The sequence below is a fragment of the Vidua chalybeata genome, chromosome 13 (genome assembly GCF_026979565.1).
Source record: "Vidua chalybeata isolate OUT-0048 chromosome 13, bVidCha1 merged haplotype, whole genome shotgun sequence".
Classification (NCBI taxonomy): Eukaryota; Metazoa; Chordata; class Aves; order Passeriformes; family Viduidae; genus Vidua; species Vidua chalybeata.
In genome coordinates, this window is record NC_071542.1 from 14,102,173 (window position 1) to 14,124,294 (window position 22,122).

Genomic DNA, 22,122 nt, shown 5'->3' on the forward strand with positions numbered 1-22,122 from the left:
AGAATAGTTTTTTGTAGTCAAATCAAATGTTTAATTTTGCAAATGTTTACATTTTCCATCATAATGAATGTTATGCTAAACAAATATAGCCAAAGGGTAAATGCTATTATTTAAAACTTTGGGTTTGGGGTTTTTTTCCCCAAATTAAAAAAAAATATATATCTCTGATGGTTCTTGATGAAGGAAGGGATCTCAGTCAGCAGTTTTCCAACTTATTCTCAAAATGCCAACAAGTTGCAGAATCCTGTCTCCCCAGCTGGCTGACATCAACTATGCATCACTTACATCAAACCATAGGCCAATGCAGGGCATGATTTGTTTAATAATGCAAGACAGTTTCCCCTGTACACTGAAATCATAACCACAGCGCTAGTCCCTCAAAAACCCTCAGGGATGCTTAAGGCCAGTACCATATGTAAGGAGGTGGTATTAACATTCATCATAAATTAAGCTTCTTTCCCCTACATACGCCTCATTCTTAAATCCTCTTTAAGAAGAGATTTTAAAACATTTTTAAATGTCTGCCAGGGTTTTTTTCCTTTTCTGTTAAGCATTCCTATTGTGCTGCCCCTGCCGTCTCAGATGTCTGGCTCTGCATCTCCTTCACACGAGGAGCAGGTTGCCAGTCTGTGTCTGGTGTGCCCATCACTGCCATATCTGGCCTTCTGCTGCTGCCTTGGAACAAAAGCTTAGATTAGGATATTTATCCTAATCTCATCAGCCTGAGCATCTTAACACCAGATGTGTGCACTGCTACAGCACAGGATGTTTCCTGCAGAGTTTCCTGGGTCTGCCCTCTGTTTAACTCTGCCCCAGACAGAGTAGTGAGAGCTCCAGCTCAGAAGCTGGTGGGTGGAGATTAGTGATAGACATCATGGTTTTGAAGTGTCTTTTTCAGGGAGAGCTTTGCAGGGAGCTCTCCTGAGCTCTGTGTGCCCCCAGGACAGGCAGTTGCCAGAATTCTGCCTGCCAGGTTGCAGACGACAGGCTGGGTTCACACACAGCTTGCTCGGACAGCATTTGGCTTTTGCAGTAACATTCTGAAAGTGCTTTGGAATTAAGAAATGTGACCTTGCTTTTCTCCCCACCTCCTTCATACTCAGGAACAGCTGGGTGGAACACAGCAGGAATAGGGAAAATCAATTTTGTCTTTTATGTTTTTGTTGTTTTACAGATGTATTCAGGATGCCACCACACCCACCTATTGCACAAATCCCTGTTGTCTTCCTGAGCAGCTCATTAAAGTCATTAGCAGGCTCCCAGATGGTTTTCAGCCTCCTCAAGAGTAGCTGGGCTTGTGGCTGGGAAGGCAGCAGCACCCTAAGAGTTAAACTGCAATGACCTGGAACAACACAGATCAAAAAAAAAAAAAAAAAAAAAAGAAAAAAAAACAAGCCAGGAATTCGATACAGTCCAACATCTTCAGTGTACTTTGTTATTTACCATGCACGGCCTGTGCCAGCTGTAGCTGACCTTCTGTCTCAAGCTGTGAAGAAAGGACTGCATTTTGTACTTATGGGAACTTCTGTTTCAATATATCCCCATAGCAGCAACCTTCCAACCTCCTCCCATGTCCACACCGTGTAAAATTGGTCATGCAGGCGGCACTTCAATGGAGTCACCACTGCTTTTCACCGGGAGAAGCAGTGGTAGTAGCTTCAGTGGGGAGATTTCCTTTAATGGGTTGGAAGGAGCAGCCCTCAAACAGTGCATCCCTGAGTGTATGGGAGTTTCAGCACACTTTGGATATTCCCATCCAGCCATTATCTGGGGAGATACATTTAACAGAGCTGTTAGTTTTTTCACTTGTCTCTTATTACTGAACATTTGTGAGTGTGTATAGGGAGTAGAGCCCTGGAGAAATGGGTCGTGGGAGAAGATAGTGAACAGCTCTTCCCTGCCTCCTCTGTGTATTTAAAATTTGTGAAACCAAAGAAAGCTTCCAGCTTTTATTTTTTTTTTTTTTCTGGTAGATGAAGCGTTCCACAAACCCCAGGGAAGGCACAGCCACTCAGAGTGAAATTATTCCACAGGGCAGGTCTGCAGTTACCTGCTGTGCCTGGGGTTGGAAAACACGGGTGGGATCAGAAGTAATGCTGCTTCCAGCTGCTCTTGTGTTCTGAGAAAATGTTATTGCTTTGAAAAATGTTATTGTTTCTAAACGAGCGGGGTTTTATTCCAGCTTCAGCCCACACTGTTGCTGAAGGCAGCGCTGCCACGTCCCCTCCGCTCCTTCCAGATGACGGCACCGACCCGCGGGTGGTCCCCACGCAGGGGCACGGCCCCGGCCGGTCTCCGTCCGATCCCAGGCTCCCTGCAGCTCCCTGCCGGCAGCGGGCCCCGCGGGTGGGCCTGTTGACCTTCACATCCCCCACGCACCGAAATTCTGCTGAGCCCGGCGATTTCACAGATCTGCCTGAATTTTAGCCGGCTTTTGCTGACGTTCCCTGTGCCGCCACAGGCGCGGGCGTGCGGTGGTGAGTGAGTGACACGCAGGGACATCACTCCGCGGGGCGCCCATCCTGCGGCGCACGCGGGGGCCGGGCCGGACCCTGCGGCGCGCAGATTGCGGGAGCAAAAGCCGGGGCAGAGGGGGACAGGTTCGTGCCAGGGCTGGCTCCAGAGGGAGCCGAAGCGCAGCGCGGGCCGTTCCCCCGCGAGCCCCGCAGCAACCGGCGCTGAGCCCGGGCCGAGCGGGCGCAGCTCGGCAGGGCCGGCCCGGCCGCAGGCGGCCCTCAGCGCCGGGGACCGACCGCTCGCCTCGCCCCGCCCACAAACCGCCCCCTCGCCCACACGCCGTCCTTCCGCCCTCCCATTGGTCGCTTCTCTCCTAGGGGGCGTGGCGAAATAAAACGTAACGTAAACGGCACTCGCTGATTGGTGGGAGCGGCGGCGGGCGGCCCCGCCCTCGCGGTCCCACGCGCGGCCGGGCCCGCCCGGCGGGTACATTGTGCGCGGGGCCGCGCCGGGCCCGCTCCGCGCTCCAGCCCTGCAGCCCCGATCCCTGCATCCCTGCATCCCTGCATCCCTGCATCCCTGCCACCCCGCGCTGGGGGCTTCGCGGATCACGGAGATTTCGGCTCGGCCAAGTGGCGGTGAGTGTTTTCCCCCCAGATCCGGGTTGACGCGCCGCTGCCAGACCCCCTCCGAGCACAGGGCTTGCTGGGGTTCGGAGCGGCGGGCCGGGGATGTGCCGGCCCCCGGCAGGAGGGACCATGCGTGCTGCCCCCGGTACCGGCCCGGGGCTTGCTAGGGCTTTGGAGCATCGTGTTCCATAGGCAGGAATCGGCAGGAAGAGGCTTATGGAGGGGAAGGTCTTTTCACTTCTAAAGCAAAATAAAAAAAATTAAACTCCAGCTATTAATCTAATGAATCTGAAAGCCGAGTAGAATTGCTTTTTGCTTTGGTTTTTTTTTTTTTTTTCTTTTCTCCTCTTTCGTCCCTATATATATATATATATATCTCAAAACTGTGCTCCAAGGGACACAACTTCCATGACCTGTGATGAAATCAGTATTAAATCAGTTTGAACAAGACTGTCTAGAGAAATGAGCAGGTTTGTGTGAGTGACTGAGCTGAGCTGACAGAGGAGAAAAATAGTTGTTCCTCCTCCTGTCCTCACAGGCCCCTTCACATTTAAAAAAGTTAAGAGGCTGTTTGGCAATTGGGTTTCCTAATTTTTTTTTTGTCTTTATTTTCTTTATCTCTCCACTTGTGATTGTTGGGGTAGGGGACTTGGACCAGCCGGACCTGTGCTTGGAAAATCTGCCCTCAGCTTTGCATAAGCAGACAGCTGAATGTTTCATACTATTCCAGTGGAGAGTCCAAGTGTCATGATTGCTCTGTTTTCCTTTCCTGGCAGTCTCTGCCTGTGTTCTCTTGTGATCTGCTGGAGTGATTTCCTCAGCCAGGGTGCTGTGGCATTTTGTAGCGTTCCTCCAAACATACCTCTTCCTCTCCAGGACAGATCAAGAGCCACAAGAAAAAAAACAAGCAGCTCTGTAACCTTTACACTTTGACAACTTCCCTTGTTTTTCCTTCTTCCTTCCAGCATCTTGTGACACTTGTTTTTATTGATGTTACCTTAGGAGCAACCCGAGATGTGTAACACAGCCCATGTGTTCTGGTGGTGGCCAGCTGCTGCTGTTGCCTCAGCTGCTCTGCTGACAGTCTCCATCCAGAGTTCTGAGCTCTCTTCTGCTTTCTTGTCTTTCCTCCTGAGCTCTCCTGTATGTTCTCCTCTCTGTCCATCTCTCAAAGAGTCTGACTCCTTAATGCTATAAGACCTTTCTGGGGCCTCTCTGTTTTCCTGGTTCTGTTTTCTGCTGTAAATCAAATCTTATCTGAAAACATATTTTGTCTCTTTTGTGTCTTTAACCCCAGCCATCTGCTCTGGCTTATCTTTGTGATAAGCTCAAGTAAAGCACTTGGGGAGGAGGCATAGGTGGAAGTCTGCTCTGCAACAGGAAGGTGTGGGGTGACACAAGATTCTCAGAATTAGAAGCAGAGTGAAAATTGCTGCAGAGTTGCACCATAATTTGGACATGGGAGACTGTAAGCAGCTTCAGCGCTGAAGAGCTTAAATTTCCCATTCCTTTCTTGTCCATTTTCTCAAGTATTTGAGGATTGTTATCTGAAGTCCTCCTGCCTCAGCCTGTGTGTAGAGTGTGGTATCCTCTCATGCTGTGTTTGGGGCAGGCTCAAGTAACTCAAGCAGGGAGGTTGGTGTCTCAGATGTGCTTTTGCAGAGGAGTTAAGGCCAGTTTGACTGAAGGAACAAGGCAAAATAATTTTGTAAAGGCAACAGCTTGGGGACAGATGACAAAATATTGCATAACATGTATTCCAAATATGTGAAAATGAGCATGAGTCTGATCCATAAGATGGTTCTTCTGGCTCTGGAGGGAGTGCTGGACATGGTCTGGTATGGAGATAAGGAGTGTGTGCGTATCTGTGTGTACATATGCCACATGTGAATTTTGATAGCATTTTTGTCCCCATGACAGTGACCAGCCATTCCCAAAACCTGCAGGAGTTCAGGTCCTTCTTAGCAGTCAGGGGAAGTTTTAGGCAATGTTTAGGAGGCGGATGAGTGAAACAGGAAGGGCAGGATGTGGCCATCTGTGGAGGTGGAAGAGGACAGGCAGAGTTGCGAGGTGCCATGGAAATGGCAGCATTACAAAAGAGTGTGGGGCAGTGCCTTGGCTTGGCCCTGAGCAGGTGGGGCAGGACAGGCAGAGCTGGCCCAGGGTGGCCGGGGCAGCCACAGCGCTCGCTGTGCTCAGGGACTGTGAAGGGGCAGGTTTGGGGCCGTGTCAGCACTTGACCTGAGGGCTGGATTTACTCCCCTCTTTCACGGGCTGTAGTTGAATTGCAGTGAGTGTAGCTGGCATTGCTGAAAACCGTGGCTGCAGAGATGCTGGCTAGGAGGCATTTAGCTGTAACAAGCCACCCCAAGCCCCCTGGCCTGACCTTTAACCACCATCACATCGCTCAGTCTTTGCTTATCAGCTTGATATCCCCGCAGTGACTATTAGTATCACTCCAGCCAGGACTGTCAGCTCTGTCTTTCCCCATTGCTTGAGCCTGGGAATGCTGCATGTCCCATAACCACTGTCTACTTGCTGACCATTAGGCTTTGCAAAGACTACCAGTTTTATATGATAGCCTGTCACATTGTGGTGAGGCAAATTGATTACTGTACCACACTGGTAATCACTCTGGTCTGCTTGCAGTATGTGTGCAGGATGCCTGGGGCAGCCTGGGCTGCTGCAGGGATACCACAGTGGCACAGAACGTGCAAGCTGGATGTGTGGTTTGATGCCGTGTGAGTTCCGAAATTAAAAAATCAGAGTTTTTTTTTGTTCCTTCTGTCCAGAGCCAGAGGGCAATAAGCAATGCCCTATCTTGCAGCCCCAGACCCTTCAATATCTGTCAGTGCTTTACAATCCAGTTGGGAATGGCTGGCCCCCGTGCCCAGCAGCATGAGGGGCTAATCCATTCAGGAGGCATGAGGGCCTCCCATCTCCATGGCTCTGAACTCCAGCCAGAATTGCAAATGAGCAAACCAAACCTGGCAGTTGTACCATGATCTCCTGCCTGGCAGGGGAGTGGGGAAGGCAAAACAAAACCCCAGCTTAACTGGCCAGGCCCAAAATTGAAATCCTGCCCTGACAGCAGGCAGGCAGACAGACCTGTTTGGTGTGAGCATCCGTGACAGGGCTTTTGGTCAGCCAGGCCACTGGAGCACTCAGCTGTGCCAGCCTCAGAGCTGGGAGGGTGGGAGGATCTGAATAAGATCTCTGGAGTCAGCAGCTGCTGTGGTTATTCTGGCATTAATTTGATGTCTACCACATCTCATCTCCTAAACTCTCCCTGGGAAGTGGCATGTGGTTCCTGTGTTTGAAGTACCAAAGGCCTTTTGCCTTTGCAGCACATTAGCAAGTTTGGCTTGCTTGAAAAGGACTTTATCCTGCCCTGATGGGGCTGGGGTAGGTACTGCAATCAAGTAGACTGTTCCCATTCTGGAGCCTTTTTGGGTGTAATTTGGAAGAGGGGATTGTGAACTCACTTGCCTCTTCTGCACCCCCCCCATTCATTTTGCAAAACGCCTGTGATTGATCTGGCAGAATGGGGTGTATTCACAAGCAGAGCTGGAGGGCAGCAGGAAGGACAAAACCCCACCACAGCCTCTGAAATGAATCACAGGCTCTGAAAAGATCCGCTGGGGTTAAGGCGTAGCAGTGAAAAGCTATTGTCTGGAGCCTGGACTGTGGCTAAAAGCATTATTTATCCCAATTTGGGTAGTGGTTGTAGGAGGGCGTGGTATTCCCAGGAACAGCAAAGCCAGTGTGCTTAATGGTGAACATGAACTTTGATTGTGTCACAGGTAGCTCAAGAAGCTTTTTGGAGTATCACAGCTGCAGAGTAGCAAGTCCAATACCTAATTTGCAAATAGAACTGCATGGATTGCATACAAAGAGGTTTTCCTACAGGTATTTTTATTGTGGTTGGGGCATGGTTGCCTTTGACTCAGATGAACGCATGTCATAGATTTGAGGCACTACAGCCCCTTTTAGCAGTGCTTTTGTGAGACAAAACAAGAATCTCACTAATTGGTTCAGCTTGGCAATAATGTTCTGATTTTCTATCAAGTGGCATTTAGTAGATTTTTGTGGTGGCTGTAGGCTCAGAGTGGGGCATGGGTTTAAAGGGAGGAATGGTGGGTACTACTTGAAGATGGGATATGAGAATATGAGTAGGATATGAAACTCAGACTGAGTTTCAAAATGTTCAGATATGTACCCGGATCTTCTCCAGACAATCTGATTCCTGGAGCCTACAGAATTGGGCTTGGAAAACCTCCCAGTTTCTGTCTGAGCTAACAGAAGGAGCCTTTCACATGGTCTCTCTGTTTTCTGTCTAGGATGTACAGGCTAGACTAGGAAGTGAGAAAACGAGAAGAAATGATAAGGATGCCTCTCATTCTCAAAGGTTGGGGCAGGATCAGAAATTCTGCACTGGGGGGATGGAGTCAGCTGCCTTTCCTTTGTTTGCCTATTTGCAAATCTGGTGAAACATCAAGAGTTTGTCAGGAAGGGCAAATCCAGAGTGATACCCTCTGATTCACAGCAGTTACGTTGTCTGAATTCCAGCCTGCAAAATCCCAGTTGCATCTTTGCTGTGTTAGTCATCCTGAAGAGAACAGGATCAAATTTGGCTGACACAGGCAAAGCACTAAATTCACTGGAATTGCTGGAGATGAACGCAACCTGTAAGAGAGCAAAGTCTGCATGCAGGCACACAGTGTGGACAGAGCAGAGGGCATGCCTGGGAGATGATGTACTGAAGGTCCCGTGCTGCCCACCTGGCAGCAGCCCAGGCTCCACACTCAACAAGTGTGGTGCTGCATTAAATGCCAGGTGCAATTTTAATTCCTTTCATCTCAAGCACTCTTGACAGAAGAGCATTTCCAGCAGCTCCAAGCTGTGTACCTGACGGTCTGCTGTGTTATGCAAGGACAGGAAAATCATCTGAAAGCATCTTCACATTTGTTCCTTCCCCTTTCTTGTTTTTTATGTCTCTCCCCCACCATCCTTTCCTGTTTTCTGTTGGGTTTCTTCTGCTTTTGAAGCTCAAGCTGCCTCTGAGTACGTGAATGGCTGCATGTAACAGATCCCCTTTCTCAAACCTTTTGATGGTCTCCGGTGCTGGGAAATTGCATCTGAAACACGGCTGTATCTGGCTCTGTGTTTGACAGCATGATGCCTCATTGCTCTTTCTCCTAAGCAGTTTTGCAAGGAGCTCTTCCCTGTGAAGACAACACAGTAGGTGACTTTTATATTTCTACTTTGCTACTCTCTACAGTAAAAAGGGAGAAATTGGTTCTATAGCAGTAATTTTGGCCTGGGATAATGCTGCTGGCCTAAGCACCAGGTGGTGGAGTCCATGAGAGCATTAGAAAGGTACAGATATTTGGGATGAGAGAGCAGGCACATTACTAATTAAAAGAGAATTGATCCCACCGCTTTCAGGGAGAAGTTAAACTTTGACTGAATTAAAGACAGTGTTTCACCCAGCAGGGTTGATACTGTGAGATGGAGATAAAATAAAGATGAATCTTATGCCTGTTGTCACTGGTCATTCCAGGTGGGTCTGCTTTGATTTGGAAGGAGTGTCTGTATGTTGTAGTGCAGCCCATGCATAGAGGGGCCCATATGGTTTCTTGGAATGAAACTCTGCTGCAGTGTGAGCAGCTTTATCCAGGTCTTCTGAGCTGAGCCAGCAGGGAACCTTACTGCTTATTTGTTTACTTATTTACAGCTTTAAATAGTTCATGGTTGAGTGGGGCACAAAAAGAAATGTGTTCTACTTGCTTCTTCTCTCATGGGCAAAACAGAAAGTGCCAGCTTTGGATCATGGGACTTGGGATCTTTGTTGGTGTTTAGCCAGCCTTTATGATTTTGGGAGAACATTCATAAACCCTGTAGTTTTGCTTTTCCAAGCAGAAACGATTCTTGATCCCCTGAAGTCCCAGTGGGGAGCATATTAATCACTCTCAAATCTTGTCCTCTTGAAAGCAAGCAGGATCTCAGCTGGTGATTCCCTGCAGGTAGTGAATGAAATTGGAGATTTCTGGAGAGCCTGTTAGTTTGAGATGGAGGGGGAACCCCAAGCCTGGCTAATTATAGTTGATGTATCTATAGCGTTTCTGAGCTATCCTCTCATATGCAGATCTTTTGTGATTGGGGACAGGGCCTGATACAGCTTCAAAGTACCTGTCTAAGAGGCACTTGGATTTTTCAAGAGGTGGTAGAGTGTCTCCTGAGGTTCTCCTAAAGGGCTCTGGAAGGGTGACCCATCAGCCGGCAGGGAAAGTCTGCTGGGGTGTGGTTTGTAGGAAGCAAAAGGCACTCGGACAGGAGAGCTGTGGTTCTTCATGTGGGGAGTTTGGCCAGCTCTGTGCTTTTGTTTTTCCCCTTGTTCTCTTTGCAAGCTTTATCCTGTCCAGAGAGACTGCTGGGGCGTTTTCTTCATGAGCTGAGATTTGAGGGGTCTTTTTTTCTTGAGCCAACTCCTTCCCTCTTTCAGGATTGCTGTCTGCCCTGTCTGGATGAGTGGAAGGATTTTCAAAGCAACCTTATCTTGCTCTGCTGGAAAAAACCTGTCTTTCCCATCCTGGCTGTACAAAGGCTGCAGACAGCCAGGAGAATACTTCAGCCAGCAGACAGCATTGGATAGCTGTCAAAAAGCTGATGCCCCTCTGCCCTCATCCATATGGAAGAAGGATTATTATCTGCCTCTGTGTGCACTAAGATCCCTTTAAAAGGTTATGCAGTAGATACTTATTTTTTCAATAACTGCATTTCGAGGGAAAAGAAATGAATGCAGCATGGAAAAATTCAAGCCCCAGTTTGTTCAGGTCATGCCTTCTGCAGTTCCCATTGACATGGCTGTTCCACAACAGCTTCCTGCATGATGGAAGATGCAGCTGGGAGCTCTGATAACCCCCAGGCTCTCACAGAGCAGGTGGGAGCTTTGAAAGGGCCACTGACAGGTTGCTTTGTGTAAAGTACTCCTCATTCAGACTGGTTCTGCATTTTCTCTTTAGCTCAGTAGTTGGGTAAGGGAGCAAGGAGTGTGGTAGGGGCCAAATTGTGCCCTGCATGCCTCTGCTTCAGAGAAGTGCACGTGTCACAGGCCCAGCCTGCTCATGGCTGCAGTTAAACATGGCTTAAATTGAAGCATTCCTGTTCACATAGTGAAATTGTAGAAGACACTTTGCCTACGGGCCTCTTAGGTCTGTTGGTGCTACATTTTGGAAGAAACCTGCCAGATGAAGTAGCTGCTGCCTGCAGTTTCTGTTTGTCTGATATGGGTGAGATGATGCCCAGGTCTCTGGTAGACTGAGGCATGCAGTGAGGGGAGTTTGTGAGGGGAAGGATTAGTGTGTGCCACTTTTCTGCTTGTGCCCAGCTATGGCAGGATCCAAGAAGCTCTCAGAAAAAGCTGTTTGGGTGTTCCTGAAAACCACTAGCAAGGCTTTCTGGTGAGATGGCTGCACCCCAGAGTTCAGGGGCTGCTTTAGTTTCAGTTTAATGTCTGTCTAGCCCTGCTTGTCTGTGACCAGTGACATCCAGGAGAGGCCAAGTAAAGGGGCTCTAACTGTAGCCTCTTTAGCTTTCAGAATTCCAGCTGTGTTGGGGGTCAGTTGGTGCCTGTAGTGTACATGATAGAAAGAGCAGTGCTGGGAACTGGACTGCAACCTGCCAATTTACTCCCTGGATATTTTTCAATACGTATAAGATAGAAATATTATTTGCCTCCAAATTCCCTGGGATAGATATTTGATGCTGGAAGCCTTAAATTTGAAATATGTGTGTGTGTGGGTGGGTGCACACATGTGATATATGTATGTGTCCTTATGTGTATGTATATATAAAAAATGGCCTTGCTGCAGCTTTTATATAGACATTTCAATTTCTAAATGACCTGCTCCTTCCACTCTGAGTAGGTGCTTTTAATCTTAGTGTCAGAAAAATCATTGCTGCTTTCCTGCAGTCTCTGTGTTTGTTTCCATAGCTGTCCTATATAAATTGCTTCTTTTTTTGTGCATAAGCAAATCAAAGGTTAACACTGAATAGTTGACCTGAGCTGTGAGAAAAGAAAGCTGTAGCAGTGGCAGGGTGGTTTCTGAGGTTGTAGGAACAGGAACCTAAATCAATAGCTTTTAGCAGACTCATAAATGTTTCATTTGTATTCCTCGCTTCGGCGTTGACATGGGAATCCAAATAACCCCTTAAATTAGTGTTGTTCCTGCGTTGGGTGTAGATGTTGGAAACATTTCCTTCAGATGCACTTCAAAGTGCTGTTCCATAATGGCATTTTCCTTCCTGTTTTGGAGCCTTGGTTCTGCACAGCCTCTAGTCACAAGTTGAAATGAGCTTGTCAGCCTCTATCCCAGGCTGCCCGAGTTTGGCCCATGGACGTGGACATATCCCACCCGAGTACCCACATCAGTGTTCTGCCCCGACTCGGAGGCTGAGTAGGACTTGTGGCTGCTTGGGCAAGCTGTTGTTTCTGCATGGAGAAGCACAGAGACTTTTAGCTGGACTGTGACACAGCCCTGAGGAATGAGTGAGGTCTTGAGAAGACCAACCTCAATAACTCTTGACAGCAGGTGGGGAAGAAGCAACATGCCCACAACTGTTTGTCTAACTCAGACTATTTTGGAGGCGCTGGAGAAGCAGGGGCAGGAAGCTCATGAGCAGAGCTTGAGTCAGGCAACTTATCTGGCCATCTGCCTCCTCCTGAGGTCATCCACCCATGGAGTGTGGGAGGGTTGAGGAGCTCCAGGTCACTGCCAGGTCAAGGCTGTGACCTGCTGGCAGCCTGGGAGCACAGCGGCCATTCTCTCAGCATTTTGTGGTTTCCTCCAAGACCCCAGTGCTGACTGGGGAGGACTGGGCTCATCTGCAGACCTTGTGTTTGCAGGCTGGAAAGACCCTTGAGAAATCCCAGCCTGTGAAGAGCAAGTTAAAAGAAACCCCATCCAAGCAACATTAACAAAAAGAACCCGTCGAAAAACCCTTCCCCAACTGTCTTGTCTAAACAATGCAGTGACTGGAGTGAAGGTTGACCCCATTTTGATTTTTTTCAGGTTCATTTTTCAAACCTCGGGACAACTTCTGTATTTACTTTCTCCTGTAAGAGAGGGCTGTGCTTGTGTATCTGTCTGTCTGCTTTAGTTACATGGGAAGCAAAATAACAGCTGGCTAAAGTATTTTGGAGTAAATTACTTGGATTTTATCATCTAGGTAGAATTAATTTGATTAGTCCAAAGGGGTTTTCTTCTGCAGGCAAGGATTGGTATTAGGTAGCACTTAAGTGAAATAGTAGCTAATAAAAGCTTTGTGTTTGATTCTTCCTGTCTGGTAAAAAACATAATTTGTGTTTTTCTGTTGTTTTATTCTGAATAGAATCTGTCCAGAAAAATGTTTAAGTCACATGAGGTGTCTGGTGAGTTTTATCATCAAAAAGTGCAACAAATGGGTTTGGTAAAATCGGTTCAAACTTTTGGCTTCTGCTGGTAATTAAGTATTTTGTAAATAAAACCTGTACCAGTTGCTTTTCCTAAACCTGCAGTAATCTACATGAAAATCAGAAGCCAAACTTAATTTCTGCTGAGCCAAGAACAGACCAATGCCCTTTATCCTGGATAGTCTGCTTTCTCTATGCTGTTTTCTAAGGAAAAATAACTCTTCTGCGGTTTGCCAATACCCTCTGGGGGCTGTTGAAACAATCTACACCAAGTTTGGTGTTTGATTGCCTCACTTTGTTGCTCCTTTGTTGAAACCAAAGCAGAATTTCCCCCTTCACCCCGCTCTGCCTTCTCGCCCTGCTCAGCCTGAGTTAAATTTTTTGGAGGATGCGAGGGTGCAGGAGGAAAGGGCTGTGCAAACCAGGGTGCAGGAGCAGCCACGGAGCAGGAGCCACGGGGATGTCACCTGGTGCTTTGAGATCCACTGGCAGTGTACCAGGGTTGGATTAATGCGTGTGTTCTCCATGCCTTATATCAGTCAGGACAAGGGAATAACGGTTTCCCCGTTTGTCTCCCTGCAGGCAAGAGCTCTGCCACCATGTCCGTCAGCGTCCACGAGAACCGTAAATCCCGCACCAGCACCGGCTCCATGAACATCTTGCTTTTTCACAAGGCCTCCCACCCGGACTGCGTCCTGTCCCACCTGAACACCCTGCGGAAGCACTGCATGTTCACCGATGTCACCCTTTGGGCAGGGAACAGGTCGTTCCCGTGCCATCGGGCAGTGCTGGCTGCCTCCAGCAGGTACTTCGAGGCCATGTTCAGCAACGGCCTCCGGGAGAGCCTGGATGACGAGGTGAACTTCCATGACAGCCTCCACCCAGAGGTGCTGGAGCTACTGCTGGACTTTGCTTACTCCTCTCGGATCATTATCAACGAGGAGAATGCCGAGTCCCTCCTGGAGGCTGGGGACATGCTGCAGTTCCATGATGTCCGAGATGCAGCGGCTGAGTTCCTGGAGAAGAACCTCTACCCTTCCAACTGCCTGGGCATGATGCTGCTCTCGGACGCTCATCAGTGCCGGCGGCTCTATGAGCTCTCCTGGAGGATGTGCCTGGTCAACTTTGAGACTGTTCACAAGAGTGAGGACTTCAACAACCTTTCCAAGGACACTTTGCTGGACCTCATCTCCAGTGATGAGCTGGAAATCGAGGATGAAGAAAAGGTCTTTAAGGCTGTCATGCAGTGGGTGAAATACGATCTGGATGAGCGGAAGGCTTATCTCCCAGAACTTCTGAGGAATGTTCGTCTGGCTTTGCTTCCTTCCGAATGCCTCAAGGAAGCCTTGGCTTGCGAGGACTTGATCATGGTGGATGAAAGGAGCAAGCTTGTCCTGGATGAAGCTATTCAGTGCAAGAAGAAGATCCTCCAGAATGATGGGGTGGTCACCAGCCTCTGTGCCAGGCCTCGCAAAGCTGGGCACACCTTGCTGATCCTGGGAGGACAAACCTTCATGTGTGATAAGATCTACCAAGTGGATCAAAAAGCAAAGGAAATTATTCCCAAAGCAGACCTGCCGAGTCCACGGAAGGAGTTCAGTGCCTGTGCCATCGGCTGCAAAGTGTACATCACTGGAGGCAGGGGCTCAGAGAACGGGGTCTCCAAAGATGTGTGGGTTTATGACACCGTGCATGAGGAATGGTCCAAAGCTGCCCCAATGTTAATTGCTCGGTTTGGGCACGGCTCAGCCGAATTGGAAAACTGCTTGTATGTGGTTGGTGGACACACTGCAGTAGCTGGAGTCTTCCCTGCATCTCCTTCTGTTTCCTTGAAGCAAGTAGAGAAGTATGACCCCATATCCAACAAGTGGATGATGGTGGCTCCGTTGAGAGACGGAGTGAGCAACGCTGCGGTGGTGAGCGCCAGGCTGAAGCTCTTCGTCTTCGGTGGGACCAGCATCCATCGAGACATGGTGTCCAAAGTCCAGTGCTATGATCCAGCTGAGAACCGATGGATGATCAAAGCCGAGTGCCCGCAGCCCTGGCGCTACACGGCGGCCGCTGTCCTGGGCAGCCAGATTTTCATCATGGGAGGAGACACAGAGTTCACGGCAGCCTCCGCCTACCGCTTCGACTGCGAGACGGACCAGTGGACGCGCATCGGGGACATGACGGCCAAGCGCATGTCCTGCCACGCCCTGGCCTCGGGGAATAAACTCTATGTGGTAGGAGGGTACTTTGGCACTCAGAGGTGCAAAACGCTGGACTGCTATGACCCTATGTCAGACACCTGGAACTGTATCACCACGGTGCCTTACTCGCTCATCCCCACAGCTTTTGTCAGCACCTGGAAGCACTTGCCCTCGTGATGAGGGGCAGGGCCTGGGGGCTTGTTTCCAGGAGGTCAATGAAGGTAAGGGTCTCTTCCTCTTAAATTAAAAATTACTGTCTTGCCTCAATTTTACCTCCATACACCATGCCGAAGCCACAGGTGCTGATGAAGGGAAGGGAACATTTAAAAGTGGGATACAGAGCCAGGAAAGAATAACCAGCTCTGCAGTGCTCTAGTATAAGTTTAGATAGTCCCAAGAGCTCTCTTATTTCCTGGTGATCCTCACAGTATCTTAAGAGATACATCTACATAGATGGGGCTTCTCTCCCTCTGCTGTTGGATGTACCAGCCACACCCTTTTGTGGGGGAGTGGATGGGCAGATGAGTCCACACCTGCTCTCACCATGGAGTACATCCTGTTCCCATGCAGTTGAAAGAGTTAAGGTTCCTAAAAACACTTGTATGTGACTCCTGGGAGATACCAGAGCAATAAGCGCTTTGGAATGTCTCAGTAGTTTGATATTTTTACTGATTTTCTGCGTGATGTATTTAGAACTGATGAATATGTGGGCAAGTGACCCGTGGAATGCCAGCAAATCCTGGTTCTCTTTTTATGCTCTCTGTTTACATTTCAGTGGGTAGCAGAAGCAAAAGCCATGTTGCATTTGATGGTCTTAGTGTTTATTTATCATCCAAACAGTTGCTTGTTAAATCAGAACTTCTGAGACTTCTGTGTCAGACCTGAGTGGGAGGGAAGGGGTTTTGTAACCAGAAGAAGAATGTATTTATCAGTGTTTTGGGTTGTGTAAGAATAAGAAAGTTGGTGGAAACCCATGATGTTGTGTCTCATTCTGGCGCTCCGGTTTTCTCTTGCTCAGGGAAGGTGCTCCTGCAGTGCCCCTGGTACAGGGTTTCTGGTTCCTCCTCTCTTCTCCCTAGTAGGGTGTTTGGTTGCCATTCTGGTTGTCAGTGTGGCTCCACAGGGCTTTGCATGTCCTCACCAACCTGTGCTGAGATGCAGCTGACCTGGCAAAACCCAAAAACACTTCTGAACTTGCATTGTGAAAGCAGATAGTGATACAGGCAACACTTAGATAGCATCACCTTCCCAGGAAGTCAGTAACACATCTTAGCTCAGTGTGCAGCTTTCTCAGTGCCAGCAGCACACACTGCCCTGCTTTGGTGGTTGCAGCCTACATCCCAGCCAGCTGAAGGAGCTGGGAAACCCTCACATATGGGTGTGGGATTGACAAGCTTCACTTACAGTTTTATTTGGAAAGTGAGGGCTGCGGGGAGGGAAATTCTTCCACAGACTCATCAAAATCCACTTCACTTAATGCAGGGGAGAAGGAATGCTGCCCAAACCCTCTAACACCCTCTCACTTCCCTGCTTTCCACTTGGTGTGGTTAGTGTGCCTGGGAATCGCCCAGTGGGTGAAATTGCTGGCACCTCCCAGTGATCATCTTTTTTGATGCCAGATGGGAACCAAGGAGGAGTTCCTGGCACCTCAGCCAGGCCAGGCATTAGCCCAATGTGACCACCTGCTTTTCTCAGGTGGGAAAAAAATCACCCAGGGCATTATGCTGGCCTTTGTGAAACACCTGGTTTTAACATGGGTTGGACCACCATGAGGGAAGGGCAAGAGTGGAAGGGGTTAAAATGAGACCTTAAAGTGTTCCCAGCACTGTAAGATAATGGCCTTTCCAAATTCTCCTCCTCAGGCGTTGCCTAGCATCTGTCACAGTGGCTCAGTAATCTAATTAACTGTCACTCGGCTATTAAATATTGCAGTGAGGACTCCATCATTTTCAGCTCAGGTCAATGGGGCCTCCCTTTAAGAGCCATCCTAGAGCTGACAGTTAATCTTCTCTGGTAGCAGATGCGTCGGAATATTAAAGCCCAACACCAGCCACATGGCTGGGAGTAGGAATAGGGAGCAGTTTGAGATGGGAGTCGATTCCTCAGCCACTGAATAAAAAACAAAGTCACAGTGATGTTATTTTCCTCTCCTACTTTTTTTCCTCCCTCCTGTATTTGGGTTCTTCAGACCTAATAAACAGCTTTGTGGGGGTTGTATTGATACTTCTTTCCCCCCTGTAATCGGGAGCTTGACACAAGCACAGAAAACTAGGAATTGCAAATAAAACTGGTGAAAAGTCACTGTGTGAGGGTTTTATGTGCTTTTTTGGCTCTGCCTCCAGTCTTCGGTTAAAAGAACTATTTAAAATACACGCAAGCTCTTGCCAGAAAGAATGTCTGTCCATGTGATTTTTCTAGAGTGAGGGTTTTTTTTTTTTAAATAAATTTTATTTCATTTAGTGAGTGAATGTCCCTGATGTGTACATGCTGCCCACACTGCAGCAGCCACATCCCGTGTGCCTGCCTTGGCTGTCCTAGCTGTGCAAAAACTGGGCTTGGGAACTGGGGTAATTGGCTGTAGGATCCTATGGCTATGATCCAGTTCACCCCATTGTCCTTGGCAGGTCTGGCCAAGGAGTTTTCTGCTTTGCAGCTCCCACCATGGAAGGTCTCTGCTCAAACACCTGATTTGGCCCTTATGGGATCCTTCTTCAAGTAGGGATGCCCAGAAGGCAGGCTGGCCAGCACCTGCCCACTTTCCTATGGAATTGCCTCCCCTCACCTGGAAAAACTCAGGAGCAACCACCCCTCAGAGCAGAGCAAGGTGGGCTGGTGGAAAAAGGCCTGGGCAGTCACACGGCAGGACACAGTACTTTGTACTCATGGAAAAAACAACCTCCCACCTGTAAACTAGTCCCTGAAAACCAAATAGTCTGTCCTTGACAAATGTTGGTCATAAACCACCCAGCCTGCTTTTCATATAAAGCATAAAACTGATCAGCTGGAAAAGCTTCCTTGAGGGCATGGCCTTGGCCCTTCCCAGACAGAGCGGGGACACGTTTCAGCAGAGGTCCCAGCACTGCTGCCAAGGAGGCCGTGTGACATTAATTTAGTGCTTATTACCCACAGTTAATTCCAGGGATCAAGTGTGATTAGCAATATGAAACGTGAAAGCCTCATCTCCTCCCACCCAAAGTGGTGGAGCCATAGGGGAGGCAAAACATGACAAATGAGCACTCGACTAATAAAGACTCTGTGTTGATAAGGACAAGTACAGCCCAGCCTGGGGGAGGGTGGTGGGTGGTTTGTCACAGTCCTGTGCAGAGACAGGGGATGGGGACAACTCAACCCCTCCCCAGAGGTGACTTCAGGCAGCACCAGGAACAGGTTCTCCAAGCTGCCTGACTCCACATTAAAGTGGCTTCTCCAAACTATCTGTCCTGTGTGACACTCTCATTTTCACAGAGCAGAGTCACAGATGGGGGTGGGATGGTCACTTCAGATTTCGTGGTCCAGCCAGGGAAGGTGAATTAGAAAGAGGAGTCACTGCATCCCTCTGTGCTGCCTCCTAAGCCTCAAATGCTCTGCTGGGATGGATATGGTGGAATTTCCATCTCCAAACAAACAGGACATCAAGGAGCCAGGAGTTCCCCTGCCCAGAGGTTCCTAATTAGGTGCTTTTTAGCTCCTGCAGGACCCTCCTCACAGTCTTCACTGTAGGGAGCAGAGGTTGGTGGCTGGGCAGTGCTCAGGCACTGCTGATTCCTGGGACACATCCAAAAGCTCAGAGTTGATTTTGTGGCTTCCACTGGAGCCCCTTGGTGTGCTTAGCTCCCATGAGGGCTGCCCGTGGCACCAGCAGCTGGTGCCTGCCTTTGGGTGGGCGCTGAGTGACTGAGGCTGAGGGGTTTTGAGGCTGTTCTGAAAACACCTGAATTCTGAAGGCACCCGAAATCTGAACTTTGGCCCCAGAGCTCCTGCAAAGATTTAGGCTGCATGCCAGTCCCTGAGCTGTATTCCGATACCACACTCACACAAGGAATTGGGTCAGTTCCATGGCTTTTCCTGGTTATTATATTACAGCTTAGACAACAAGCCTTTTGCAAAGACACTTTTACAGCTGCCTGGTGTGGCTCCCTTACACATGGAGCAGTGCTTTCACCTTGCAGCGTGCATCATTCCTGGTTCCATCCACAGAGCCCTTCTCACAGAAAGGCAGCTTCCCATGCCAAGACCTGTGTACCTGCGAAGAGCAGCCTGAAAAAAAATCAGGATATCTCCTGGCTCCTAGAGGCTGCTGCTCACCTGCATGCTGCTGGGGTGGGTGGTTGCTTGCAACCTGCTGGAATTCCTGGAACCGAGTCACAGCTGGTTTCTCCCTGTGGCTCCTAGGGAAACCCATTTGCATGTGTATAATAGGGAGGCCGGATAAACAGGGATTGCAGTTTTTCTGCCACTGCTGCTCTTTCCAAGTGGCTGGCTGTCTCTGAAGCCAGTTTATCAAGCAGTGTTGGAAGGGAGTGGCTGGCCTGGGGAGGAAAGTCAATGAAAATCAGGCTTTTCCTAACCCTGGGCAGATGGAAACATGTGCAGTCTGAGCTTGGCCCCAGACTGTATTAATCAACCCCTTGGAAATGTCAGTGATACGGATGTTTTTGGAGGAACCTGTGGAAAAAGAGAAAAAGGGTCTTTTTGTTTTCTCTGTTCATGGGCCCTCCTCCCTGCCCTAAAAAAAAAACCAGTGAAAACTTTTCCCTCAATTTTTCATTCCCTTATCATGTCCACCAAAGTTTGCTGCCTGGCTCTGAGCCCTCCCCAGGCGAAGCCCCCTCTCCTGTCCTGCACAAGCAAAGGACACCCCAACTCCTAAAGAAGCCAGCTGCTTTCCACCTCCACCCACCTCAGGGAGTCGGGGTGGGGGTTACCCCAGTGAGTGCCTTGTGTGGGCTGAGCTGAACATCACACCAGTTAATGAGCTTTCTCTTTCCTTCCCCAGATGCCAGAGCCACATCCATGTCCCCTCTCTTGCGGCTGGAGCCAACACAGTGACCGAGAGCCTCCTGTCCTCCCGCACAGGACTCCAAGGCAACTTCCACGTCCCTTCCTGACAGCAGGAGTGGGAGGCACAGCTGGGCCCCCACTGCCAGCATCACGCCAGGGGGTCACCAAGGGCTACCCAGCCCCACCACTGGTCACTGGCCACTGAGCAGGGATGGAGCCAAGTGCGCTGCCTTGCCAGGCTGGGCACAGGGATGGCTTGTGGGCTACTATGGACCAATAGGGTTGGGGAGATGGAGACTTCATCCCTCAGCAGTTGGTAGCCCTTTGGGCTGGGTAGCCCTTTTTGTTACTCAGTTGGGGGGCTTAAGAGATATTAATATGTTTTTCTCTAAGGCAGTGAACTTGCCATTGGCAGTGCTTGCTGCTTGGGTGACTTGGAAGTGTTTGTTAAAGGGAACAAGGTGAGAGCGCCTGGCTCTCCCCATCCTCTGGCCATTTCATGGAGGCAATGGCTATTGAAATATTAAAACACGGGAGCTTGGGATGGCTGCCAGCAGCACCACATACTGTGACAAAACAGGGCAGATGCCTTTTGGATTGTACTTTGGGCCTTTCAAATTTTTCCCCCCTCCCTTTCCTTGCTGCTGTGATTTGGTCAGAGGCCGGGTAGCTCCCCACACACAGCTGCTGGGAAGAGCACAGGGCTCTGTTAGTGTGCCAAGGCAGCAGCACCACTGCCAAGATATTCCCCAGATAAAGCCCACTGCATGCTCAGAGCCGGTCTGCTGAGCTTCCCTGCGCGTGGGTGAGGCTCTCATTAGCACAGGAGCAGAAAAAGGGGTGCAGTGGGGAGCGCTTGTGCCTTGGGAAGCAGCACCATGGCTCCAGCAAGGCCTCAGAGGGAGAGCAAGAGAATTAGGGCAGCATCGCAGGGTGGGCTGGGGAAGGATCCCCCTCCTTCCTGCTGCACCCCACAGCCTGACTTCCCCTTGGAGAGAGCTGAGCATTTCTGACGGCGTGCTGCCTGCCAGCGGTTGGGCTGAGGCTGCCCCAGGTTATCCACGCACGCTGCCTGCCAACTGTGTTTGGGATTATGCATCCAAGAGCTGTCAGCCCGAGCCATTCCTCATTTTGCTGTGGAGGAAGGCACGTGGATTTCGGCTGTCAGTACAGGGATGCAGCTCCTGGCCTCTCTGGGACTGGCCACTGCTGAGGACTGGTCCTGCACTGCCCCAGCATCCTGCTTCCCTGCACAGCAGATCTCCAGATTCTCCAGGCTCGCCTCGCCCCTGGATGAGGCTGGCCTGCAGCCTGGCCAGCTGAATGATGCAATGCCATGAAAAGCCTTGACACAGCTTCAAACAGCAGAGGTCTTTTCGGAGCAGCGGGTGCCCGTCGCTGCCGGGAAGAACACACGTTCCGCACAGCCAGTCTGCGATGAGCTGGATGACGTTTATTTACATCTTCTACTCCTTTTTTTTTTTTTTTTTTTTTCCCCTTCAGCTGCTTGTGAACTTTAATAAAAATGATGATCTGGGAAACTGTTTGTGTGTTTTTCACAGGAGTCTTCATTCAGAAGTTGGATTTAGGTCTAATAACAGGGCCGAGGACTAATAACAGGGTTGGCACTCCATGGGGTGGTTCACAAACAGCCTCCAAAGCAACCAGCCCAGCTGTAATTATTATTGCTTCAGTGCTTGGGAAACTGAGGCACAATGTCAAGTGTCTTGTCCAAGGTTAATGGTAGATCTGGGAACTAAGTCCAGGGCTCCTCATGTCCTGAGGACATAATGTGGCTCTCTGTTCTACAGCTGCTCTCACTCAGCTCATCCATGCCATGGTTTCAGGAGAACTTGCAAGTCTGCAGTGCCAATAACACCTGCCAAATAGGTTGAGGGGCCCAGCACAGACACAGCCGTACTGCAGGGAAAGCCAGTAATTTCTAAGGAAGACAAGAAGGATTCATGCTTCTGTTTTCCTTATTTGCCTTCTCTTGGCTGCTGCAGCTCCCAAGAAAGGGGCCTTTTGACAGGAGAGATGCGCTTTCCAGCTGGAGCTCCTTTCCACGCTCCTCTTCATGTGCATCTCAGAGGAGCACACAGAGGCACAGGGAGATTCAGCCCTGCTCTGGGAACACTCTGGGAGGGTTTTCCCTCCCTACAAGACCAGCAGCTCCAGCTGTGCTCAGGGCTGGGATTGTGGGAGCATTGCTCAGAGCAGCAAATCCGCACCAGGCAAATTTGTATTTGCCTCCTCCTCTTGTAGCAGGGGCTGTTGGGCTTGGGAAGCAAAACTTCCTATGGGTGTTATACAGGGTCTCAAAGGGATTTGGAGCCTGAATTTCTGAGCTGCAAAGGAGACAGGGAACCTGTCCCCTTGCCTGCAGGAG

General features: G+C 49.5%; 1 protein-coding gene across 1 annotated transcript; it reads left to right on the forward strand.

Moving 5' to 3' along the window:
- The first annotated feature begins 2,913 nt into the window (after window positions 1-2,913).
- KLHL25 (kelch like family member 25) lies at window positions 2,914-21,279 on the forward strand. The gene is made up of 3 exons (XM_053954828.1): window positions 2,914-3,095; window positions 13,123-14,953; window positions 19,729-21,279. Exon 2 carries the CDS (start codon window positions 13,140-13,142, stop codon window positions 14,907-14,909), a length of 1,770 nt encoding a protein of 589 aa, XP_053810803.1. The 5' UTR covers window positions 2,914-3,095; window positions 13,123-13,139; the 3' UTR covers window positions 14,910-14,953; window positions 19,729-21,279.
- The last annotated feature ends 843 nt before the right edge of the window (window positions 21,280-22,122 follow it).

Bases quoted from the DNA above. Each gene is read 5' to 3' on its own strand.
- KLHL25 (XM_053954828.1), top strand. From the start codon at position 13,140: ATGTCCGTCAGCGTCCACGAGAACCGTAAATCCCGCACCAGCACCGGC.